The 18,948-nt window shown below is 31.8% G+C and overlaps 3 protein-coding genes across 6 annotated transcripts; all 3 read right to left on the bottom strand.

Moving 5' to 3' along the window:
- Positions 1-1,833: 1,833 nt before the first annotated feature.
- LOC126666183 (cytochrome P450 CYP82D47-like) lies at positions 1,834-5,061 on the bottom strand. Its single transcript, XM_050359400.2, has 2 exons — positions 3,981-5,061; positions 1,834-2,634 (listed from the first exon to the last, which is right to left on the bottom strand). The coding sequence occupies exons 1-2, from the start codon at positions 4,935-4,937 to the stop codon at positions 2,011-2,013; spliced, it is 1,581 nt and encodes a 526-aa protein (XP_050215357.1). The 5' UTR covers positions 4,938-5,061; the 3' UTR covers positions 1,834-2,010.
- Positions 5,062-7,328: 2,267 nt separating this feature from the next.
- Positions 7,329-10,508, bottom strand: LOC126687940 (cytochrome P450 CYP82D47-like). Its single transcript, XM_050382494.2, has 2 exons — positions 9,519-10,508; positions 7,329-8,270 (listed from the first exon to the last, which is right to left on the bottom strand). Exons 1-2 carry the CDS (start codon positions 10,476-10,478, stop codon positions 7,644-7,646), a joined length of 1,587 nt encoding a protein of 528 aa, XP_050238451.1. The 5' UTR covers positions 10,479-10,508; the 3' UTR covers positions 7,329-7,643.
- On the bottom strand, positions 10,043-15,216 carry LOC126687919 (transcriptional adapter ADA2-like). 4 transcript variants are annotated; one of them, XM_050382478.2, is made up of 14 exons: positions 15,021-15,216; positions 14,877-14,935; positions 14,590-14,774; positions 14,396-14,461; positions 14,176-14,301; positions 13,997-14,072; positions 13,820-13,880; positions 13,676-13,734; positions 13,479-13,580; positions 12,877-13,099; positions 11,940-12,150; positions 11,557-11,868; positions 11,168-11,363; positions 10,043-10,132 (listed from the first exon to the last, which is right to left on the bottom strand). In XM_050382478.2, exons 1-13 carry the CDS (start codon positions 15,071-15,073, stop codon positions 11,172-11,174), a joined length of 1,725 nt encoding a protein of 574 aa, XP_050238435.1. In that variant the 5' UTR covers positions 15,074-15,216; the 3' UTR covers positions 10,043-10,132; positions 11,168-11,171. The 4 variants fall into 4 exon arrangements, with proteins under 4 accessions (XP_050238435.1, XP_050238445.1, XP_050238429.1 ...); XM_050382488.2 differs by lacking the exon at positions 10,043-10,132 and adding an exon at positions 10,654-10,821 and having other exon boundaries at positions 13,676-13,731; XM_050382472.2 differs by lacking the exon at positions 10,043-10,132 and adding an exon at positions 10,654-10,821 and having other exon boundaries at positions 15,021-15,215.
- Between the last annotated feature and the right edge of the window lie 3,732 nt (positions 15,217-18,948).

Here is an 18,948-nt window from a genome sequence, read left to right as displayed (position 1 = left end):
TATTTTATTTTTTTCCACGAGTAGGTTATAAAGTAAGCAAGACCCTATAACCTAATAAAATAACGGATTAAAACGGCAAAACCTTGCTTTTTCTAGCTGGACTAAATTGTGAGCTTCCTTGTTTGTTTCTTGCTTTATCCACTTGAAATGGTTGTGATTGAAACAAGTGGAAGTTAGCCATATGTCTTGACAGAGACCCCAGGCGTCTGCAAACAGGCATTCACCTGAATTCACAGAATTGGAGACCTGAACGGCATCATCTGCAAAGATCACTTTTCGCCATCCCTTTTCCTTTGCCCAGATCATTGCCTCTCGAAGGGCCAAAAACTCTATGATACCGGGATTTCAGGATGTCTTGTTAATGATGTCTTGTTAATGGTTTCAAATGATAATTCTCTACTGTGTATTTTCTATTTTTTGATTAACAAATGAAAAAAGTTTACTTTTTTAGTGTATTTAGTCTTTGTTGTAAAATACCAAATGAAAGGTTAAATTTTTTTGTGCCATATTTTAAATTTATGCGCTTAAACCGCAAATCGGGCTAAAGATTAATATTTGATATACAAATAACCTTTATTAAAATATTTTTTAAAATATTCTTAGAATTGCCGTTTGATTTATTTACCATAAATATCATTATTAGTATTTTTTAACTTTTGGCCATTAGTGTCATTGCCCATAGAGATTCCAGATTATTGAACGTTGTATAGCAAGCTCTTGTTGCGGATCCGGAGTTTATAAATATCCAAATCACCATCCCTATAATCATTGCAAATTGTATCCCGAAAGACTTTGTAAAGGATTCTATTCGAAATTTCTCATTTCCATAGAAACCTTCTCATATAGCTTTATAGCTCATTTTGAATGGAGACAGACATTTTAAAAATGGATATAAAATAAATCGGTATATTCAGTAAACATTTAATAAGGAACGAAAGTTGGGAGCCTTTCCAGAAAGAAAATTTATGATTAAAATGCTGAATAATTAAATTTATTCCCAAACCCTAGAGGGAATAGATCCGTGAGCTAGAGGAAGATCAAGGTATTTGGAAGAAAAAGTATCAATATTGCAACCCACAAAATCTGCAGCCAATCATAATTTGTTGTGATCTATGTTAATACCCATGATAGAGCTTTTATAGAAATTAATTTTCAGCCCGGATACAAGTTCAAAACAACAGAGGCTCTGAGTCATGTTCTTGATGTTGTCTATGGTGTAAGGCAAGAACAACAACGTATTGTCCGCAAATTTAAGTTGTGAAATAAGAGCAGAATTAACATCAAAATTGAACCCCTCAATCAGCCCAATAGCATGTCAAGACCCTCTAAAGCTATAACAAACAAAAAACCGAGATATGGTCTCCCTGTCGAACCCTCCGCTGTAAACTGAAAGGTTCAAGTGGACTTGCGTTAACCAAACAGATGTAGAGCTTGTAACTAAACAGAGGTGCATCCAATTGATCCAAATAGAAAGGAAATTAACATGCAGAGAAGACAATTCTGGTCAATAGAATTGATAGCCTTGTGGAAATTAAACTTGAGAAGCAACAACTTTTCTTTCCTTTTGATTGCTAAATGCAGGAGATCATGTGAAGCTTGAGCTGTTGAAATTAACTTGAAATCGAGATTAGATAACTCAAAATGGTGGCTTTTCTGACTGAAACAGAGGCTGTTTAAAAAAGCTTCTGAAGGGGATATAAGTATAGAGATTATTTATTTCTATTTCCGTAATACTCCGGTAGTGAACCGAAGCTACACTATGGTAAAATTTAGTGTACCTTTCCCTTTTATATACCAATTTATGCGAATTTCTGAACCTAGATACAATCAATATGGTTTTCGGCCTCCTAAAGATTGACAATATTATTGATTGTTATAAATACAAACATGTAGAATATATGGATGAAGGCTATAAAAGTTTGAAGCAAACCTTAATATAGATATACAATGATAAACAACTGTTATGAATTGGTATACGGTTCATTAGCAAATGCATTTCTGACACTTCATCTACTGATAGGAATGAGACTCAAGACGGGGATTGATGAGAACTTCAAGTGGCGTTGCTCTAATGTTGGTCAGTCCACTAGTTTCAGTCATATCGATTGGCTCATTCGTCGGCGGTGAAAAATCAAATCCATGAAGTAACGTAGCTAATGTCAATTGCAAAATTTGAAGTGCAAAAGAAATTCCAGGGCACATTCTTCTACCACTACCAAACGGTATATACTCAAAATGTTGGCCTCTCACATCAAAATCTCTATGATCTGTAAGAAATCTTTCTGGTTGATATTCAGAAGGATTTGACCACACTTTAGGATCGCGTTGAATCTTCCATATATTGGTAAGCAGTCTTGTACCTCGTGGGATATAGTAACCAGCTACTGTGCAATCCTCCATGGATTCATGTGGCACAGAAAGTGGTCCAGGCGGGTATAGACGCATAGTTTCTTTGACAATTGCGTTGAGATAAACTAAATAGTTAATATCAGATTCACGTACTTGTCTTTCCCTGCCAATGTAAGCATCTATTTCCCGCTGAGCTTTCCTCATGACTTGAGGGTTATTCACTAACAATGACAAAGCCCACATCAAAGTAATTGATATTGTGTCTGCAGCAGTCAGGATAAGTTGCTGAAAGAAAAAAAATCAGTTTATGCTTAATTTCTATAACTAATAAAAAGACTGACATCTAATATTATCTCATTATTAAATTTATTGATAGAATATTGCATTCGGGAAAATTACTAGAGCTTAAATGATATTTGATCATAATTATTAGTTTCTGTTAATGTTTAAAAACTAAAATATGGTTTTTCAGTTTTTATCAAATTCACTACTGTCAAATAGTGTGATTGTCAAAATTTAATTTAAATGTGATCCCTAAGCTTATGTTTCTTTCAAAAAAAACTCCATAAATCATTATAACACAACATATTAATAACTATTTTTTTTTTTGATTGGGTAAAAGTTTGAAATTTCATATTTTTGTTTTTGGTTTAAACTTTAAATCATTTTGATTTAAAATTAAATAAACCAATATAAATTAAATTTTCAATCTTTTAAATCAAATCAAACCAAATAGTATTTCATTTAATTGATTTTAAAATATAGTTTGAACTTATTTAAAAAAATATAAATGGTTTTTAACCAGATTAATATTTATTTTTGATAGTCAGATCTTTTAATTTTCGGAAAGGAGAAATGATGAATTTTGATCGAATGTTAAGGAAAAAAATCGGCTTTTCAAAAATAAAACACGAGCAATAATATATTACCACATACTACGAAGAGTTATACTAATTAATCCTATATATATATATATATTATGCTTTTCTTTGCTAATTTAAACTTTAGGGTATATGGCAATGCACTTCATTAATTAGATATATGTGTATAAAACTTTAAAAATTGAAGATTTTAAAAATTGATAAACTTAATATAATTTATGGATTTTAAATCTATGAGATAGAAAATTTATGAATTTAAATATTCTGCCATTTAGGTTGAATATAAAATTATAAAATTATAAAAATAATTTAAATAATAAAATATTATAACAGTTCATCATGTATTAAAAAACGGGAAATTTTATTTTTCCACCTCTTATGCACTAAATTGAATGAAATTTTTTGGAGTATGCATTCTCAAAATTCATAGATTTTCATCACTACTTAATAATTTTAATTATATAAATTTTTCTGTCCAAACACTCTCAAAAAATTAGCTAGAGGAAGCGTTTAAAATATGATTAATTTAATATGGAGTGGTTGAGGTTGGATTGCTGGACATTATAGCCCGGAATTACCAAGTATGTGGGCTTGCAGGCGGTCCACATCCCGGGATTTAACAATAATATTGAGTTTCGGCTCAGTAGAGTGAGTGCTACTTAATAATTTTGATTATATAAATTTTTCTATCCAAGCATTCTCAAAAAATTAGCTAGAAGAAGCATTTAAAAGAGGATTAATTTAATTTACCAGGCACGTGGCTTTGTTGATCGTATCAGAATCGCGGCCGAGGGTTGCTTCTGCTTCCTGATCAATTAGATGAAGCATCACATCCATAAAATCCTCTTCTCTGTGGCCAGAAGCTTTCTTTTCTTTGTGCTCTTTGAGCCACTGTTGAGCAACAATATCCAGTTTTTTTGCAGTATCCTTCATAGCTTTTTCATGGCCCCCGATGTCGAACCACCTCAAAAATGGCACCGCATCAGCCGCTACAAACTTGCCGATTAAATGAAAGAAATCTCTGGATGCTTGTTTCCATTCTTCGTCGCTCTCTTTGTTGTTAGTCGCATATCCAACAGATTTGCCAACAACAATGCTCAGAGTTACGTTTAAGGTTATATCCCCAAACCATCTTTTCATATCCACCAAAACCTTACTATTTTCTGAGCTTTTCTTCTTCTCCCATGCTCTGTACAGCTCTTTCAAAGCTGTTCTCATCTCGGATTCTCTTACATGTCTCTGCATCTCTATTCGGTGGTTAGACAAAAGCTCGAGTGTGGCAATCTTGCGCGTTTGACGCCAGTAATTGCCATATGAACTTAACCCAATCATGGAACGATTGTAAGCCAAAAGCTCCAAAGCAAGAGTTTTGGGACGGTCGGCGAAGGTTCTATCATTAGTGGTGAAACATTCTTTTGCAGTTTCCCAATTGTTTACTACTAGAGTCTTATGTATGCCCATCTTGATACTGAAGATCGGACCATATTTGTCAGCCATGTTTCCCAATACTACGTGCGGTGGTTCTAGCCCTCCAAGGAGATGAAGATGGCCAAGTAGCGGCCATGCACCACCAGCTTCCGGAGCTTCTTTCTTTTTCTTAGCTATTAGGTTTCTCGATAGCCAAAGAAATGAGCAGATGATTAAGAATGCAACAGTAACGGTGGCCGGGGCCATAGTGTTAGATGAAAAAGAGAGAAAAATTTCCATTGCCGACTTGTTGGGGTAAAGAGTGTTGTAAGTCTTAAGAATTTGTAGATAAGCTTTTATACTAATGTTTGAAATGCGGCCTGCCAAGAGCTACAAACAGAAGTGGGACTGAAGAGGCTGAATTCGGGTTTGTTATACCACCCAATATATTTAAGGCACCGTTTGGATTGAAGACTTTTAAAATCAATGAATTTTACTAAATTCATCGATTTTAAATCAATTGAATGTGAAATCCATAGATTTATAAATTCTATCGTTTGGAATATATATAAAATCTATGAATTTATAGAGATATATATGGAATAATTAAATATTTGTATAATCCATTATTCATAAAAATTGGTGTATTCTAAATTTCCCACCTCCTAATTGGAAATTTAAATGAAGGATTTTAGAGCATGAGGGAATTTGAAAATCTATGAATTGTCATATCATTTTTTCATACTAAACAATCGATTACGGTGAAATTCATAAATTGTACAAAATTCATGGATTTTATCTCTTTAAAATCCCTCAATACAAATGGTGCCTAAGGAATTTATACATAACTATTTGAGTATCATAAAAATAAAACTTAATTGTTTTTTGATATTGATTAAAAAAATTATAGAATTTTAAAAAATATATTGGCCGTGATGCAGGTTGAAGTGAAACACCATGACTGTGGCTAGAGGAGGGCACCAACTAGACTCATATTTTAATTTAGTTTGATTTTCGGTTAATTATGTTAGATTACAGTTAACAATTTGAATTATTTTGATTATTTTTGTTTAGATTTTTATATGATATTTTTTAATTAATCAAACTACGATTTTCTTGACATAATTAAATTATATATACATACATGATGTTACTTTATAATTTAAAAAAATCGTAGACGACCGATGTAACAGAGTCGACCGATGTATGCACAACCCTAACCATGGCACAAAAACCCACGACTAGAGTACAGAAATTTTGAGGGGGGAGGGAGCGGAATTAATTTTAATTTTTAATCATTTTCAATTTATTTTTTGTTTTTCTTGTTAACTTTAAATGAAAATAAATCAAACTATTTTCTAAATCCAAACTTTTATATTTTTTTATTAATTACGACCAAATATTTTTATTTTTTTATCAATTATGTTCAATTTAAAAGATTTTTTTTTTCAATTATATCCAAAATTTTGAATTTTATTTTTTAAATCTATAAATTTGCGTTTTTTATCAATTGCAACCAAATTTTCATAATAACTCCTTTTAGAAGTTGGACAATATTTTAACTGCAGATTTTTGAATACTATACCGCTTCGCTCTTTCTCAATATTTTATCTTTCTAATAATTTTCTCAACCAAAATATTATTTTAATATGGGATGGGGTGGTTTTCCAATCTTTAAGTCGGAAAATCACCTCTTATTTTTCCTTATATCTAGATCTATATTTATATTAGATTTACTGATTTTTCTTTTCTTGATAAAATTGCTTTATCATATAATTTTTTTTATTGTTTTGTGTAAAGTTTAAGGGTTTTTTTGTACATGTGTTTTTTTGGTTCAGTCAAAAATTTTAGCATTTGTTCGAATTTCCTTATTGCAAATTGTTGATGAATTTATTAATTCATTTTTTGTGGTTTAATTGAAATCGGTTCAGAAATGGAGTAATCTTTAATGTGAAAGTTCAAAGGTTTACTCCGAATATTCTCACAAGACAAATTTCGTAATATCTTTTGTGTCGTCAAATGTTTTTTTTTTCAAATAGATAAGTACTATGTTTTTTTATATCGTTTGATTTATTTAATTGTACTTCAATTTTTTTAATTATTATCTAACTTATGGCAAAAAAAAACGACGCATTTTTTAAAAATATATTCAAATCTAAAAACCCGATGAACATCCCTTTGTTTTGTTGTTATGATAAAAACGACAAAAATTTTATTTTTAATTTAAAAAATGTTTCTTTAATTTTAGCTCAATATAAAAAATTAACTATATTTTTATTTTTAGTTCCTCTAATTGTTCAGTTTGATATTTATTTTCATTGTGTATAACATCTAAAAACTAATTTATTATTGTATAAAGTCATATGTCAATTATGAAAATTTTGAAATTGAATTAAATTTTTTGTCAATTTTAAAAATTACATTAAAATAATTTAAATTAATCTTTTTGATTAAATTTATAATTAAAAAAAATATTTTATCAATTAGGCCTTGCCCTAAGAGGAGCAACTGTCGCACTCTTTTATCGTTGTCTTTTACATTAGAGATGGATCCTAACATAGAGATTAGAGTTATAGATGATAAAGATGAAAGTGGCTGTATTCATTTATTTAGATTGAAGAAGCCTAGAAATTTTAAAACTAGGCACAAAAAATGAATTTTTCCTTTCTAGGCTTAGAGATTATAGAAAAATTAAAGAAAAAATATAGCATTATCTTGAAACAGAAAAAGGGTTGTAAGGAATTATTGTCCTAACAATTACAATTATTGTCCTAACAATTACAATTATTGTCCTTGCAATTAGTAAATTACAATTATTTGTCCATACAATTATTGTTCTTGAAACAGAAAATAATTGTCAGGGATTATTGTCCATACAATTACAATTGTTGTAGTTGATACAGAAAAAGGACATAAGCGTACTCCAGATCATCCATCACTAATATCAATCACAAATATCACAAAGACACTTTAATTGTAAGAAAATAAAGTTGGAAATGAGCCAATCTATGAGTAAAGATGAGTAGGAAGACGCGGAGTGAGAACGAGTTCAAGCTGAGTGGCTTCATCATTCGTCTCTAATCCAAATCCAGCATTCAAATTAACATTCTTACCATCAGGAATAGTAATATCAAACCCATGAAGCAAGGTAGCTAATGTAAGTTCCATAACTTGAAGCGCAAATGATATTCCAGGACACATTCTGCGCCCGCTACCAAATGGTATAAGTTCCAAATTCTGACCTCTAACTTCAAAATCTTTATGGCTCGTAAGAAACCTCTCCGGCTTAAACTCCAACGGGTCCGACCAAACACGCGGATCCCGCTGTAATTTCCAGAGGTTGACGATGAGCCTTGTGCCTTTCAAAATATGGTAGCCGCCTATAGAGCAATCCTCCGCCGATTCATGGGGAACTGATAATGGTGCTGATGGATTTAGCCGAAGTGTTTCTTTCAGGATAGCTTGGAGATAGACCAAGTTTTTCATGTCTGATTCTTGGACAATTCTTTTTCTGCCAACATGTGCATCTAATTCTTGTTGGGCTTTTTTCAGGATCTCAGGATGATTTACCAATATGGCTAAAGCCCACACCAGTGAGACTTTAGTGCTACCTGAGGCCGCTAATATAAGAGCCTGAAATGTATGTCCAACATTAAGATGAAGGAATAGAGTTTGGCCAGCAATCAACTATGGATTTTTAAAAAATGCTGTTAAAAGTATATTTAAAAATGCTGTTTCTTTTCAAATGCTTTTTTTTATTGATATTTAGTTATAAAAATACCTTCTAGCAGCTGTGCTAGTTTTTTAATAGCTTTTTTGGTAGACTTTTGGTTAAAAAAAAAAAATTAATCGCTTTTTTAAAAACATATATCTATAAATAAAAAACTTAAGTATATTTTTATAGAAAAAAAAACATATATTTGTAATAAAATAAAAAATGTCACATAAGATGCAAATTCCTCATCAACTATAATCAATATATACATGATTATATTTAGAAATATTTACACAAATATCAAGGCTTTTTTAAAAATATTTACCACAGTAGGATGTGACTTTACTGTTTAGAAAAATATAATAAATACATATTTTCTATCTTGAACATTTTATAGAAATATTTGGAGGAAAAAATGAACCGTTTTTCCATCATGATGTTAAAATTTTCACAAGGACCTTTTATTTTAAAAATCGAAAGCACAAAGCGAGTTGAATAAAATTGTCGCAGAAAGACACTACCAAATGAAGACAACAAACCATATCTTTTAGGTTTAATCACTGAAAAATACTAAACTCTTCAACTTTTTTCATTTATAACTCAACCTTTCAAAATGTCAATTTTAACCTAATTCTGATAAGTACATTTCAATCATAACCAACTATTAAATATTTTCAAGAAAAAGGCCAAACTTCTTAATTTTTTTAATTTATGACCAAACATTTTAATTTCGTCAATCATAACTTAATTTTGACAAGTATTTTTCGATTAAAAAGAGTTAATTTTTTTCTTTAACAAAGATATGATTAGCTTGGTTAGATGTTAGGATTACGAGTTACATCGACTGAAATAACATGTTGCTGAGACTCGAAACCTAGACATTAAAAGTTCACTTAGGAGAGCCTAGAAACTCGGACTGGGAATAAAAAAAAGTTAGATTTGGTGATAAATGAAAAAAATCATAAGGATTCGCGTTTTTATATATAAATATACTTTGTTTGCTACAACTGAAATGTACTCATCAAAATTGAGTACTTTCAAGTGATTATGCCTAAAAAAACTGTATAGTTGCTAATTATTTACACTAAGTATCATTTTAACGAAATAATCTGCATATGGGGTTAAAGACAATTTATAAAATAGAAAGTAAAAGAAAACACACATACCAGACATGTAGCTTTATTAACGGTATCAGCATCAACAGAGAGAAGCTCCTCTGAATCCTCAAGAATGGAAAGCATAACATCCATGAAATCTTCTTCTCCATTCACCTTGCTACCTGACAAAGCTTTTTTTCTCTTGTGCTCATCTAACCAACTTTGGACAACAACATCGAGCTCTCTAGCTGTTATCTTCATAGATTTCTCGTATCCACCCACATCCAACCACCTCAAAAACGGAAGCGCATCAGCCACAACAAACTTTCCACTCAAAACAAAGAAATTCCTAATGGCCTCTCGCCATTGATCGCTATGATCTCCATCTTCTTCTTCTAATACCGTACAATTTACATATCTTTTTCCGAATATAATCCTGAAAATAACATTAAGTGTTACATCTGCAAACCATTGTTTCATTTTCACAACAACAAGACCGTCTTTGCTCTGTTTCTGATATATGTCTCTTATTCCAGATTGAACCTCGGACTCACGAACGTGCTTGAACATCTGAAGTCGATGGTTCGAGAGAAGCTCAAGTGTGGTTATCTTTCGCATTTGGCGCCAGTACTGGCCGTAACTACTAAATCCCAACATGGCACTGTTATATCCCATTACTTCTGCTGCAAGAAAACTGGGACGGTTGGCAAGGATTTTGTCGTTGGTAGTAAAACATTCTTTGGCTAACTCCCAACTGCTTATAACTAAGGATCGACGCACTCCCAACTTGATGATAAAAATTGGACCATACTTGTCAGCTATGTTGCCCAATAGTACATGGGGTTCTAGTGGTCCTGATAACAGAGGGAGGTGACCAAGAACTGGCCATGCACCCTTAGGTTGTGGTGGTTGGGGTTTTTTGTTGGATATTTTCTCTTTTAGGATTTTTAGTAAGCAGTAGAGAAATAGGAAAAACGCGAACATGCCAGTCATAAAGACTGCTGCTGAAATTTCAGGAAGCAATCCCATAGGTTCACGTTATCTCTTAGTTGCAGTAAGGATATAACAAACCCAAAACTAAGGCTAAAATTAATATATAATCTAGAACTGAGCTCAATGATTGCAAGATTCCATGCTGATTAAAAGACAAATCAATTAGACTGCAGAGAATAGCATCAGCTTAGTTTAGTACTTGGCACTACTATGCGAAAAAGACTTCATGATTTAAATAGTTGAAAATGAAATGAGGATTTTCTGCCGTCTTGTACTGTCCTCAAACTCCAAAAATAATATAGATATTCGGCAAAATTCATGTTTTTCGTAGCTAAATAAATGGATTTCCTATGCCTGCTAGTCTGTAGCCGCCTTTTTCCTGTAATTGTATTAGCATATAAAAATTTAGAAACTAAAATCTAGTATTTAACATTATCAATCATGTTGCATGGTTGGTTCTTTTAAATCCAATTTAAAGGATTAAAAAAGTCACCAGGTGATTAATTAGCCAGCAAAAGTGGCACTATGAGGGCAACTTCTACTTTAATTACTTCGCTGACAAATAAGGCAAATAACAGTTTTTAAGTTCTACTCATTTATTTATTTTTTGAAACAGTTCCTACTCATTTATACAACTAACTTTTGTAAAAGAAAATAATTTAATCTTTACTGAACAAGATGCAAGAAGGGTTTCACAAGCTAGCAAACGATGATGGAGATTATACCTTATCATGCTGGAGCCATTCCCTTCTTCACCAGCATATCATAAACTTTATCAACTTTGTCTGTATCCACCTTGAATAGGCTATGGGCATCAGACTTCTTGGTAACAGTCCCTTTCATAATCCCAACTGACATTATCTGAAGCATATTGAGATAATGTGTCGGTAGTATTCTCATCTCACAACAAAGTTGTTTCTCCTGCACACCAGAAACTCGTATAAGTCTAAACTTTTTAGTATGTTTGCACACTATAAACCATGGAGGCATCCTAGCATGGATCCACAAGATTTTGGAAGCAGCTTCCAGAAATCAATCTAAAAGTGGAAACTGTCTGTTTCAAATACAATCACCATGATAACTAAAATAATTAAAAGCTGAATGATATTCTTACTGATTCAGAGAGCAACTCAGTCCCTAGAAATCCTGATATATCCCAACGATCTAAGGAGCAAGAGATTTGATTTGTAAAAGTTGAAGATGAGTCCTTGCCACTAGTATGCAAAACAGTGGATCCCCTAACAACTTCATGAAGGCTCCCGTCAACTTCTTTAAGACTAGTATGCCTCTGCAAAACTTTAGCACTTGGACCTGCCAATAAACTTTCCTTCACTCTTTGGGCATTTTCATCAGCTTCCTTCTTTTGTTTGTCCTCAAAAAATTTATTCAACTCGCCACTTGTTCTACACCCAGCAGCTCGAGCTTCCTACAAGAATTTAATTGTTGTCAGATGTTATAGAAAGGATACATAGGTCCAGCATGAGGCACACATCAAACCTGAAGATCGTGTATTCTTTTCACAATTCGGTATTCCTCAATTACGCTCTTCATCAACTCTTCATGCTCCTCTTTTGAAAGAAACCTCATAAAAACTTTGTAACGATGATATATTTCCCTCTCTTCAGGTGAAAGGTTAACCTCAAATGGGTCTGGGTAAAGTAAATTCCTTTCCACTATGAAATCTTTCCTGCGTTTTCTCTCACCAAGCCTGTAAACAAGTTCAAAAAGAATTGAGAAAGTATCTTTTGTGCATAAAGTAGATTGCAGAAGTGATATTGACTTGAAGTTCAAATTTCATGAATCAAATTCTCATCTAAAAAATCCTTTAGTTAAACAGTTTTCTAGCTCGAGGACTAATTGGCCAAGCTCAGACCTGATAACAGACGACAAATTACACATTTGGGTAGAAGAAGTAAAAATTGGGCCTAGCTTGAGTTTAATCAAATCATTACATTCTGTATCAAATACATATCATATATCAAGTATATTTTTTATTTAAAGTAATCTTCATAGAAGATATTTAGATTACATAAATTTTTTTCTTTAAATCGTTGCTTTATTATATTCAAGCTGAGCAGCGCACAGCCTAAAAATCTTGGAGGTGACACCAATATGCCCAGCCCAAACCTAATAGATGGTCGGGTTTAGCCAAGCTTAATGATGCAAAAAATTTGGATCAACAAACTCATGGCATCACGTGATTGAGACAAATAAGCTCATTGGTCCACACGAAATAAGACCACAAACCATCACTTGATTACAAACTAGGTTAAAGTAAGTCCCAGTCGTAAAGACAAAAAAATAATCTTGATGGTAAAATGATAAATTACTCTCTTGCTCAAGTCTCAACTAAGTAAGAATGCATAGTGCATACGGCTATTCTACCTTTCTGATAAAGTAGATTATGTGCACGCATATGCAACTGTAAGATTACCTTTTGAAGTAGATATGCAGCACTCGCAATTTCAGGTCATGTTCAGCAGCAGTATCAGTGTCTTTGAATTCCATATCTGCCAATAATTGTTCAGCATCATTATCATATTCTAGTTCAAATTCCTGTCTCTTGAAATTATAACCGCTCAACTCTGCCAGGGAAGGCTGTTTGTCTTCGGAAATCCTAAGTTTTTTCTCTCCAATGCTCCTGTCTACCTGAGATTCTGCAAATAATTCAAAAGCTTAGGAGGTTGTCTCAAGACTCTCAACTGAGCCTTTCAGGAGTTTAACAAAGTTAGAGGAACAAAAAGTAGCAAGTTAAAGCAAAATCTTGTTTGAACAACAACTCGTTCAAGAACAATGTAAAAGCTCCCACCATGTCATGTCATCACCCTTGTGCATGAATATAGATATTAAATATCAGATGTAATTTCAAATTATCGAACAATTATACCAGCGAACCAAAATTACACATATCATGGTTCTAAAAATCAAAATTCAGTACACACGCAGGATGTCATCGACTGTGGAAAACGTTACACGCTAGGAGAACATAGTACTCAGATATCAGTCTCTCATTTATAAAACATACAAAAAGCATACCTTCCACTTTTTTGCTATCATTGATCTGGACCTTATTGGAAGCCTTCTTGACCGAATCTGAGACATTGTTACCACTGCTTGAACTCATACAAGAGCCAAATTCTGGTGATTATAAGCACATTAAAGCATAACATTATTCACATATTCATCAAAAAACAGTTGACCTTAATGAGGATTCCAACAAAAGGTAAATGTACCTGTCTTTATTCCAGATAAGGATTGGCAAGCTATATTTTGTTTTTCATGTGATTCACTTCTGATCAAGTACATCTAGAGAAATTTAGGAAACCAGGAGCAGAGAACAGGGAAAAGCATCAACAAGATAAAGAAGATGGCTATACTTGACTCTTGCAGACAATGCAGACTCTTCTTTTATTGTAAGATCCCCAACTGCAGGAAACTCTATGGAAATAAAAAACTACAAGTCAATCGAGCTATATTTAGAAGATCTTGGAAGAAGTAATATCAAAAAAATCTTAACAGTATCCAAGGAAAAATCAATCTAATGGGAAACTAACCTTTTTTGATTTCACTGTATCCTTTGGCCATTGCTAAGAGCTCATCTCTGCTCTTTCCAACAACATGGGACATGTCCTAGGCAAATAGATCATGCATGGTATTCTTAGGCTTACTACTAGATATACAAAGACATAAAGTACGTTTAACTACATTAAAGATGACTATATAGTAATCTTACTGGGAGAGGGAAGCACGGAGAATTCACATAAATGGCATTATAGTGATCTATACACCGTGACTTGCTCTTGGTTCCAACATGTTCTGCAACTTCATTCCAATTTCCAAATCCATACATTTCAATGCCCTGATAACAGGAAAGTTGTGAGCAAATAATGGTGCATAATAAGAAGCAGATTTACAATGACTAAATAAAATGAATCCTCAGCACAAAAAAAAACCTCGAGAAGTAATATCTCTTCATCTGCATTCCAGTCAGGACAAATGAGTGGAAACGATAAATTGTCCTGAGAAAATAAATTAATGAAAAACATTGCCTAATCCAGGTAAATTACAGCTTACTCCTAGTTAAATTTTATATTAATAGGGAGAGTGAGATTAATTAATTTACAAGTTATAACAGTAAGTTTCTTACCATAACCTTGTAAGAGTGACTACTTTTATGAGGAGTAACTTCAGCTCCAACAGAAAAACACTCAACGCAAAGGTCAAAATCAGGACACACTGCACACTTAATTCGAATCTTTCCAGAAATGTTTTTTTTGCAGTAATTACAATGGTAGAGTGCCGCTTTCTCCTCGCTTATTTCCTGACATACTGCTACAAGTACATGTAAATGCATACAAATAAAACTTAAATGTGAGTAAAAATGGATTCACAATGAATAAATAAATATAATTACATGTATATGCATTGAATTACCATTTGTTGGTGTAATTTGTGCACTCTCTAAACTTGAAACTGTCTTTTTTCTTTTCGATCTAACAAAAAAGTACCAGCCACAAAATGCTCTCAAAATTATAAAAAAAAAACAAAAAAACAAGGAAAGAGACAACTATAACTCACCTCTGGTTAGCGTCTTCTTCAGCAAAACGCGGAACTGCCCTAGAGCGTCCCATACTCGAGTGATTTTGCTAAGAAATTATCGACAGCTAAAGATTTGCTCAGTTACCAAACAGAGTTCTCAAATCGGAGTTCGTGCGCTATTCTATTACGCTTCGTTTTCCCGACGTAGCGGTTGAGGAAAGCCACGTTAATGAATTTTGATCAGACGGTTCAGAAGAGAAACATGATGTTGGAGTATTTGGGCTTCTTCATTTAAGTTGGACTTATTATAGGCTCATTTTAGTTACATTTGGGCAAGTTCGTCTCCTTTAGGCCCATAGGTTTTCTAAGACCTAAGTCCATTTAACATGTGAATTGGAGTTTATCAGTTTAGTCACTTTTGTCGTACTATCCATCAGCTGGGTCATTCTACAGACCCACTAGCTCTTATATACCATTTATAATAAAGGCACATTAAAAGGCCAAACCTTTTACAAAAGTTTCATAAAAGTCCTGACCTTTCAATTTTGTCGATTTTGGCCAAAAACAGATTATTTGATTTCAATTGTGGCCAACTCTCAATTTGATTTTAATTTGCCTATGTGGTGCCTATGTGGCATGCACATATATTGAAAGGTCGGGATTTTTGTGAAACCAAATAATCCATTTTTGGCCAAAATCGACAAAATTGAAAGGTCAGGACTTTTGTGAAACCAAATAATCAATTTTTGGCCAAAATCGACAAAATTGAAAGATCGTGACTTTTGTGAAACTTTTGTGAAAGGTTTGGCTTTTTTACAACATTTGGCCTATAATAAACACTGTTAGATGATAGAATTCACAACCATCGATTTTCTTTATTATGCGGTTTCAGAGAGCAGGGATTCGACCCTCCCTCTAACAGCCAGTGAGCTGTTCTTAAAAAAATAAAATGCACTAACATAATTAATCCCGCTAATCTCCGTTAACCATATTTCGGATTAAAAAAACCCATCAATTTTCTTTATTTATAACATGATGTATAAGTTACCGTTCAAGGAGTTTATTACTCGACAAAGGATCAGTCCGACTCCTCAACTTGACACTAAATATTAAAAATATCAATATCAGCTTTATCCGACAAAAAGCCACAAAATTTGTATATTATAAATAGGACGTGCAAATGGTTGGTTCGGTCACTAAATTGAAGAAATCTGAATTAATGAAAGTTAAAATTCTCTAAGTTTTCTTAACTAAACTGCAGCTTAAATATATATAATTCAAATTGTAACAGAACTAAATAATTAGTTAGTTCGACCGGTTATTTTAGTTAACCGAATAGTGAATTTCATTAATTTGCTTATTAAAAAAATAAAAAAAATGGTGTTAATTTCTCATTAAGTACAAATTTAGAGAGTTAATAAATAATTAAATCTTATAAAAAAATTATAAAATATCTTAAATAAAAATTACAAAAATAACTATTGATATATATAATTCGGTTCTTTAACAAAAAAAATTATAATTTGGTTAATTTTATTGGTTCAGTTAATTTGGAAATTTCATATCGGAAACCGAACGAACCAAACTAATTATTTAAAAAAATAGCCATAATCCAATCAAATTAGCTAAAAACCGAATAAAACTAAAATTTCAGTTGTAATTGATTAAATTATCCTTTTTCTCTAATTAGGTCATCTCCAATAACAAACCAAATTGTCAATTTGGTGTGAAAATCCTTCCCAATAGTAGTCTATATTAAACTCCATTATAGTGTACCTTATTTTTTTACTCTATATTTGTTAGTTTTTGTTACAATATAGTCCAAATAAGCATGTTCAATTTAATCGGACATCTGAATATGTAACATTAAATAAAATAGAATTGCATTAATTAGTTCAACAATTTATAAATAAAATATATATTAATGTTTTTTATTATTTAATATTTTTTATTTTTTTAATAAAATATAGCCTTTTATACATTTTAATAAATATGAACACATTTAAAAAAATATATTATTAAAATTTATAATTTATTTTATTATAAATAAATATATAGATCTATTTTGTAAGTATCGAATAATTTATGGATATAAGTGTAAAATGTTTGAATAATTTATTAGATAGGAATATGCTGAGAATATTTTTTTGATATAAAGAATAGAGTTAATTATTAGAGATGATTCACACTATTATACCTCCAACTATTGGAGATGCCCTTATGGGTTACGGGTTCATAATTCCATTTTGGCTATAATAATTGTCTATGATCATCTCCCTAGATTAAGAATGATCATCTCATTTTCTCTAAAAAAATAATCTTAGTCGGGGTCTCAACCACCAATAATTCAACTTTAAACTACTTTAAGAATGATGTGTGAGTTATTTGAGATTTATCTAGCTATAATTTGAGGTGGTCAAATTCTCCATTTGTAGTATCCGAAAAGGACGCTACCATTCAAATCAATAACTCCAACCTCTTGCAATGAGTGACAGCCAAGTTGGAATCTGGCCTTTGATAGCACAATTTCCAAATGCTAAGAAATTATCATATATCTGACAATTTCCTAACCCATAAAACTCCTAGTAAGGATAAGACCCGTGAGTATTCTGCATTATTGCAGGACAAATAATGCTGCATGCAAATATGTTGTAAAAATATTGTTCGATAAAGTTAGGGCCAACTGAGATGCGAGCTTTGGCGAGGTCTTAAATTAGTGGAGTTTTCCTTGACCGGTAGTACAGATCCGTTTTCTTCAAGTGTTGCATACATTCTTTGTCTCTCCTCCACTGCTTTATTTGAAATTAAGAATAAGAATCTTTCTTCTCAAAAGAAAAAAGAATAAGAATTTTCTTGTATAGTACTTCCTTATACTTCCCGCCACGTATTATTTTAGTGGTCTTTTCAAGGACCGTTCATGTTTGACAAACTTTATATGATTAAAATTTACATTTCTTTTATCTCAAGACGATAGACTATTTGCAGCTACTTAAATTAAAATAAATATAATTAAATACACTAAAATTAAGTTTTTATGATTTTTAAATAAATAAATAATATATTAATGATTAATTTTGTGTTGATATATTTTATATTTAAATATAAAATAAATAATTATATATATTTATTAGGAGTAAATAGAAGATTCGAATTTTTAAATTATTTACCAAATATAAAAAAATGCTCTATATTTTAAAATTTAAAAATAACAAGGTGGTGTCTCAATTCGGAACGAAGAGAGTACTTAAGTTTTTTCTATAACTAATTTATAAATTTATATAAATTTTTTATCTTTTAAATTCCAACTTTTAAATAATTTATAAATTTAAATAAATTTGTCATATTTTAAATTCAGTATTTAAGTTTTTTCTATAAATTTATAATTTTTATAGTCAATTCTAATGATGAAAGTAATAAATTCGTAAATTTAATAACAGTTGGATATTGCATATCATTTTTCGGTTTGGATTTTCTTGAGTTTTATTTAGTAACTTCTGCAACTTGGAGCAACTTTTTTTTATGGTTTTTATAAGGTCAAATAACCCTTAATGGCCGAACTTTTGGTGAAAATATATCCATTATGTTTCAAACGGTGTTTAAAAACGGACCAGATCGGCCGGTTGAACCAAAATTCAGCCAATGGCTCGGTTCAAAAAATATAAAAAAATTGAAAATTTTGGTTGAACCGGTTTGCACTGAATTGAACCGGACGAACCGGTCATTAAATCGGTTGGACTGCTGTCAAACTGGATGAAGTGAATTAGCGACGAATAAAAATTTAAAAATTTGTCGCTAATTTTAATTATTTTTTATATTTCAAAAATTTCATTAAACCGGTGGCTGACATTGGTCTCAACCTTTAAAATATTTTTGTTATAGACCAATTCGTATTATGCGGTTTAAACCGATGGTGATGGTTTACGTGAGGCATTTTCGCAAATGGAAGTAGGAGGAATCGTAATTGTGC

The sequence above is a fragment of the Mercurialis annua genome, linkage group LG1-X (assembly GCF_937616625.2).
Source record: "Mercurialis annua linkage group LG1-X, ddMerAnnu1.2, whole genome shotgun sequence".
Lineage (NCBI taxonomy): Eukaryota > Viridiplantae > Streptophyta > Magnoliopsida > Malpighiales > Euphorbiaceae > Mercurialis > Mercurialis annua.
The sequence above is the reverse complement of the archived record's forward strand: the minus strand, read 5'-3'. Positions and strand labels throughout refer to the sequence as shown.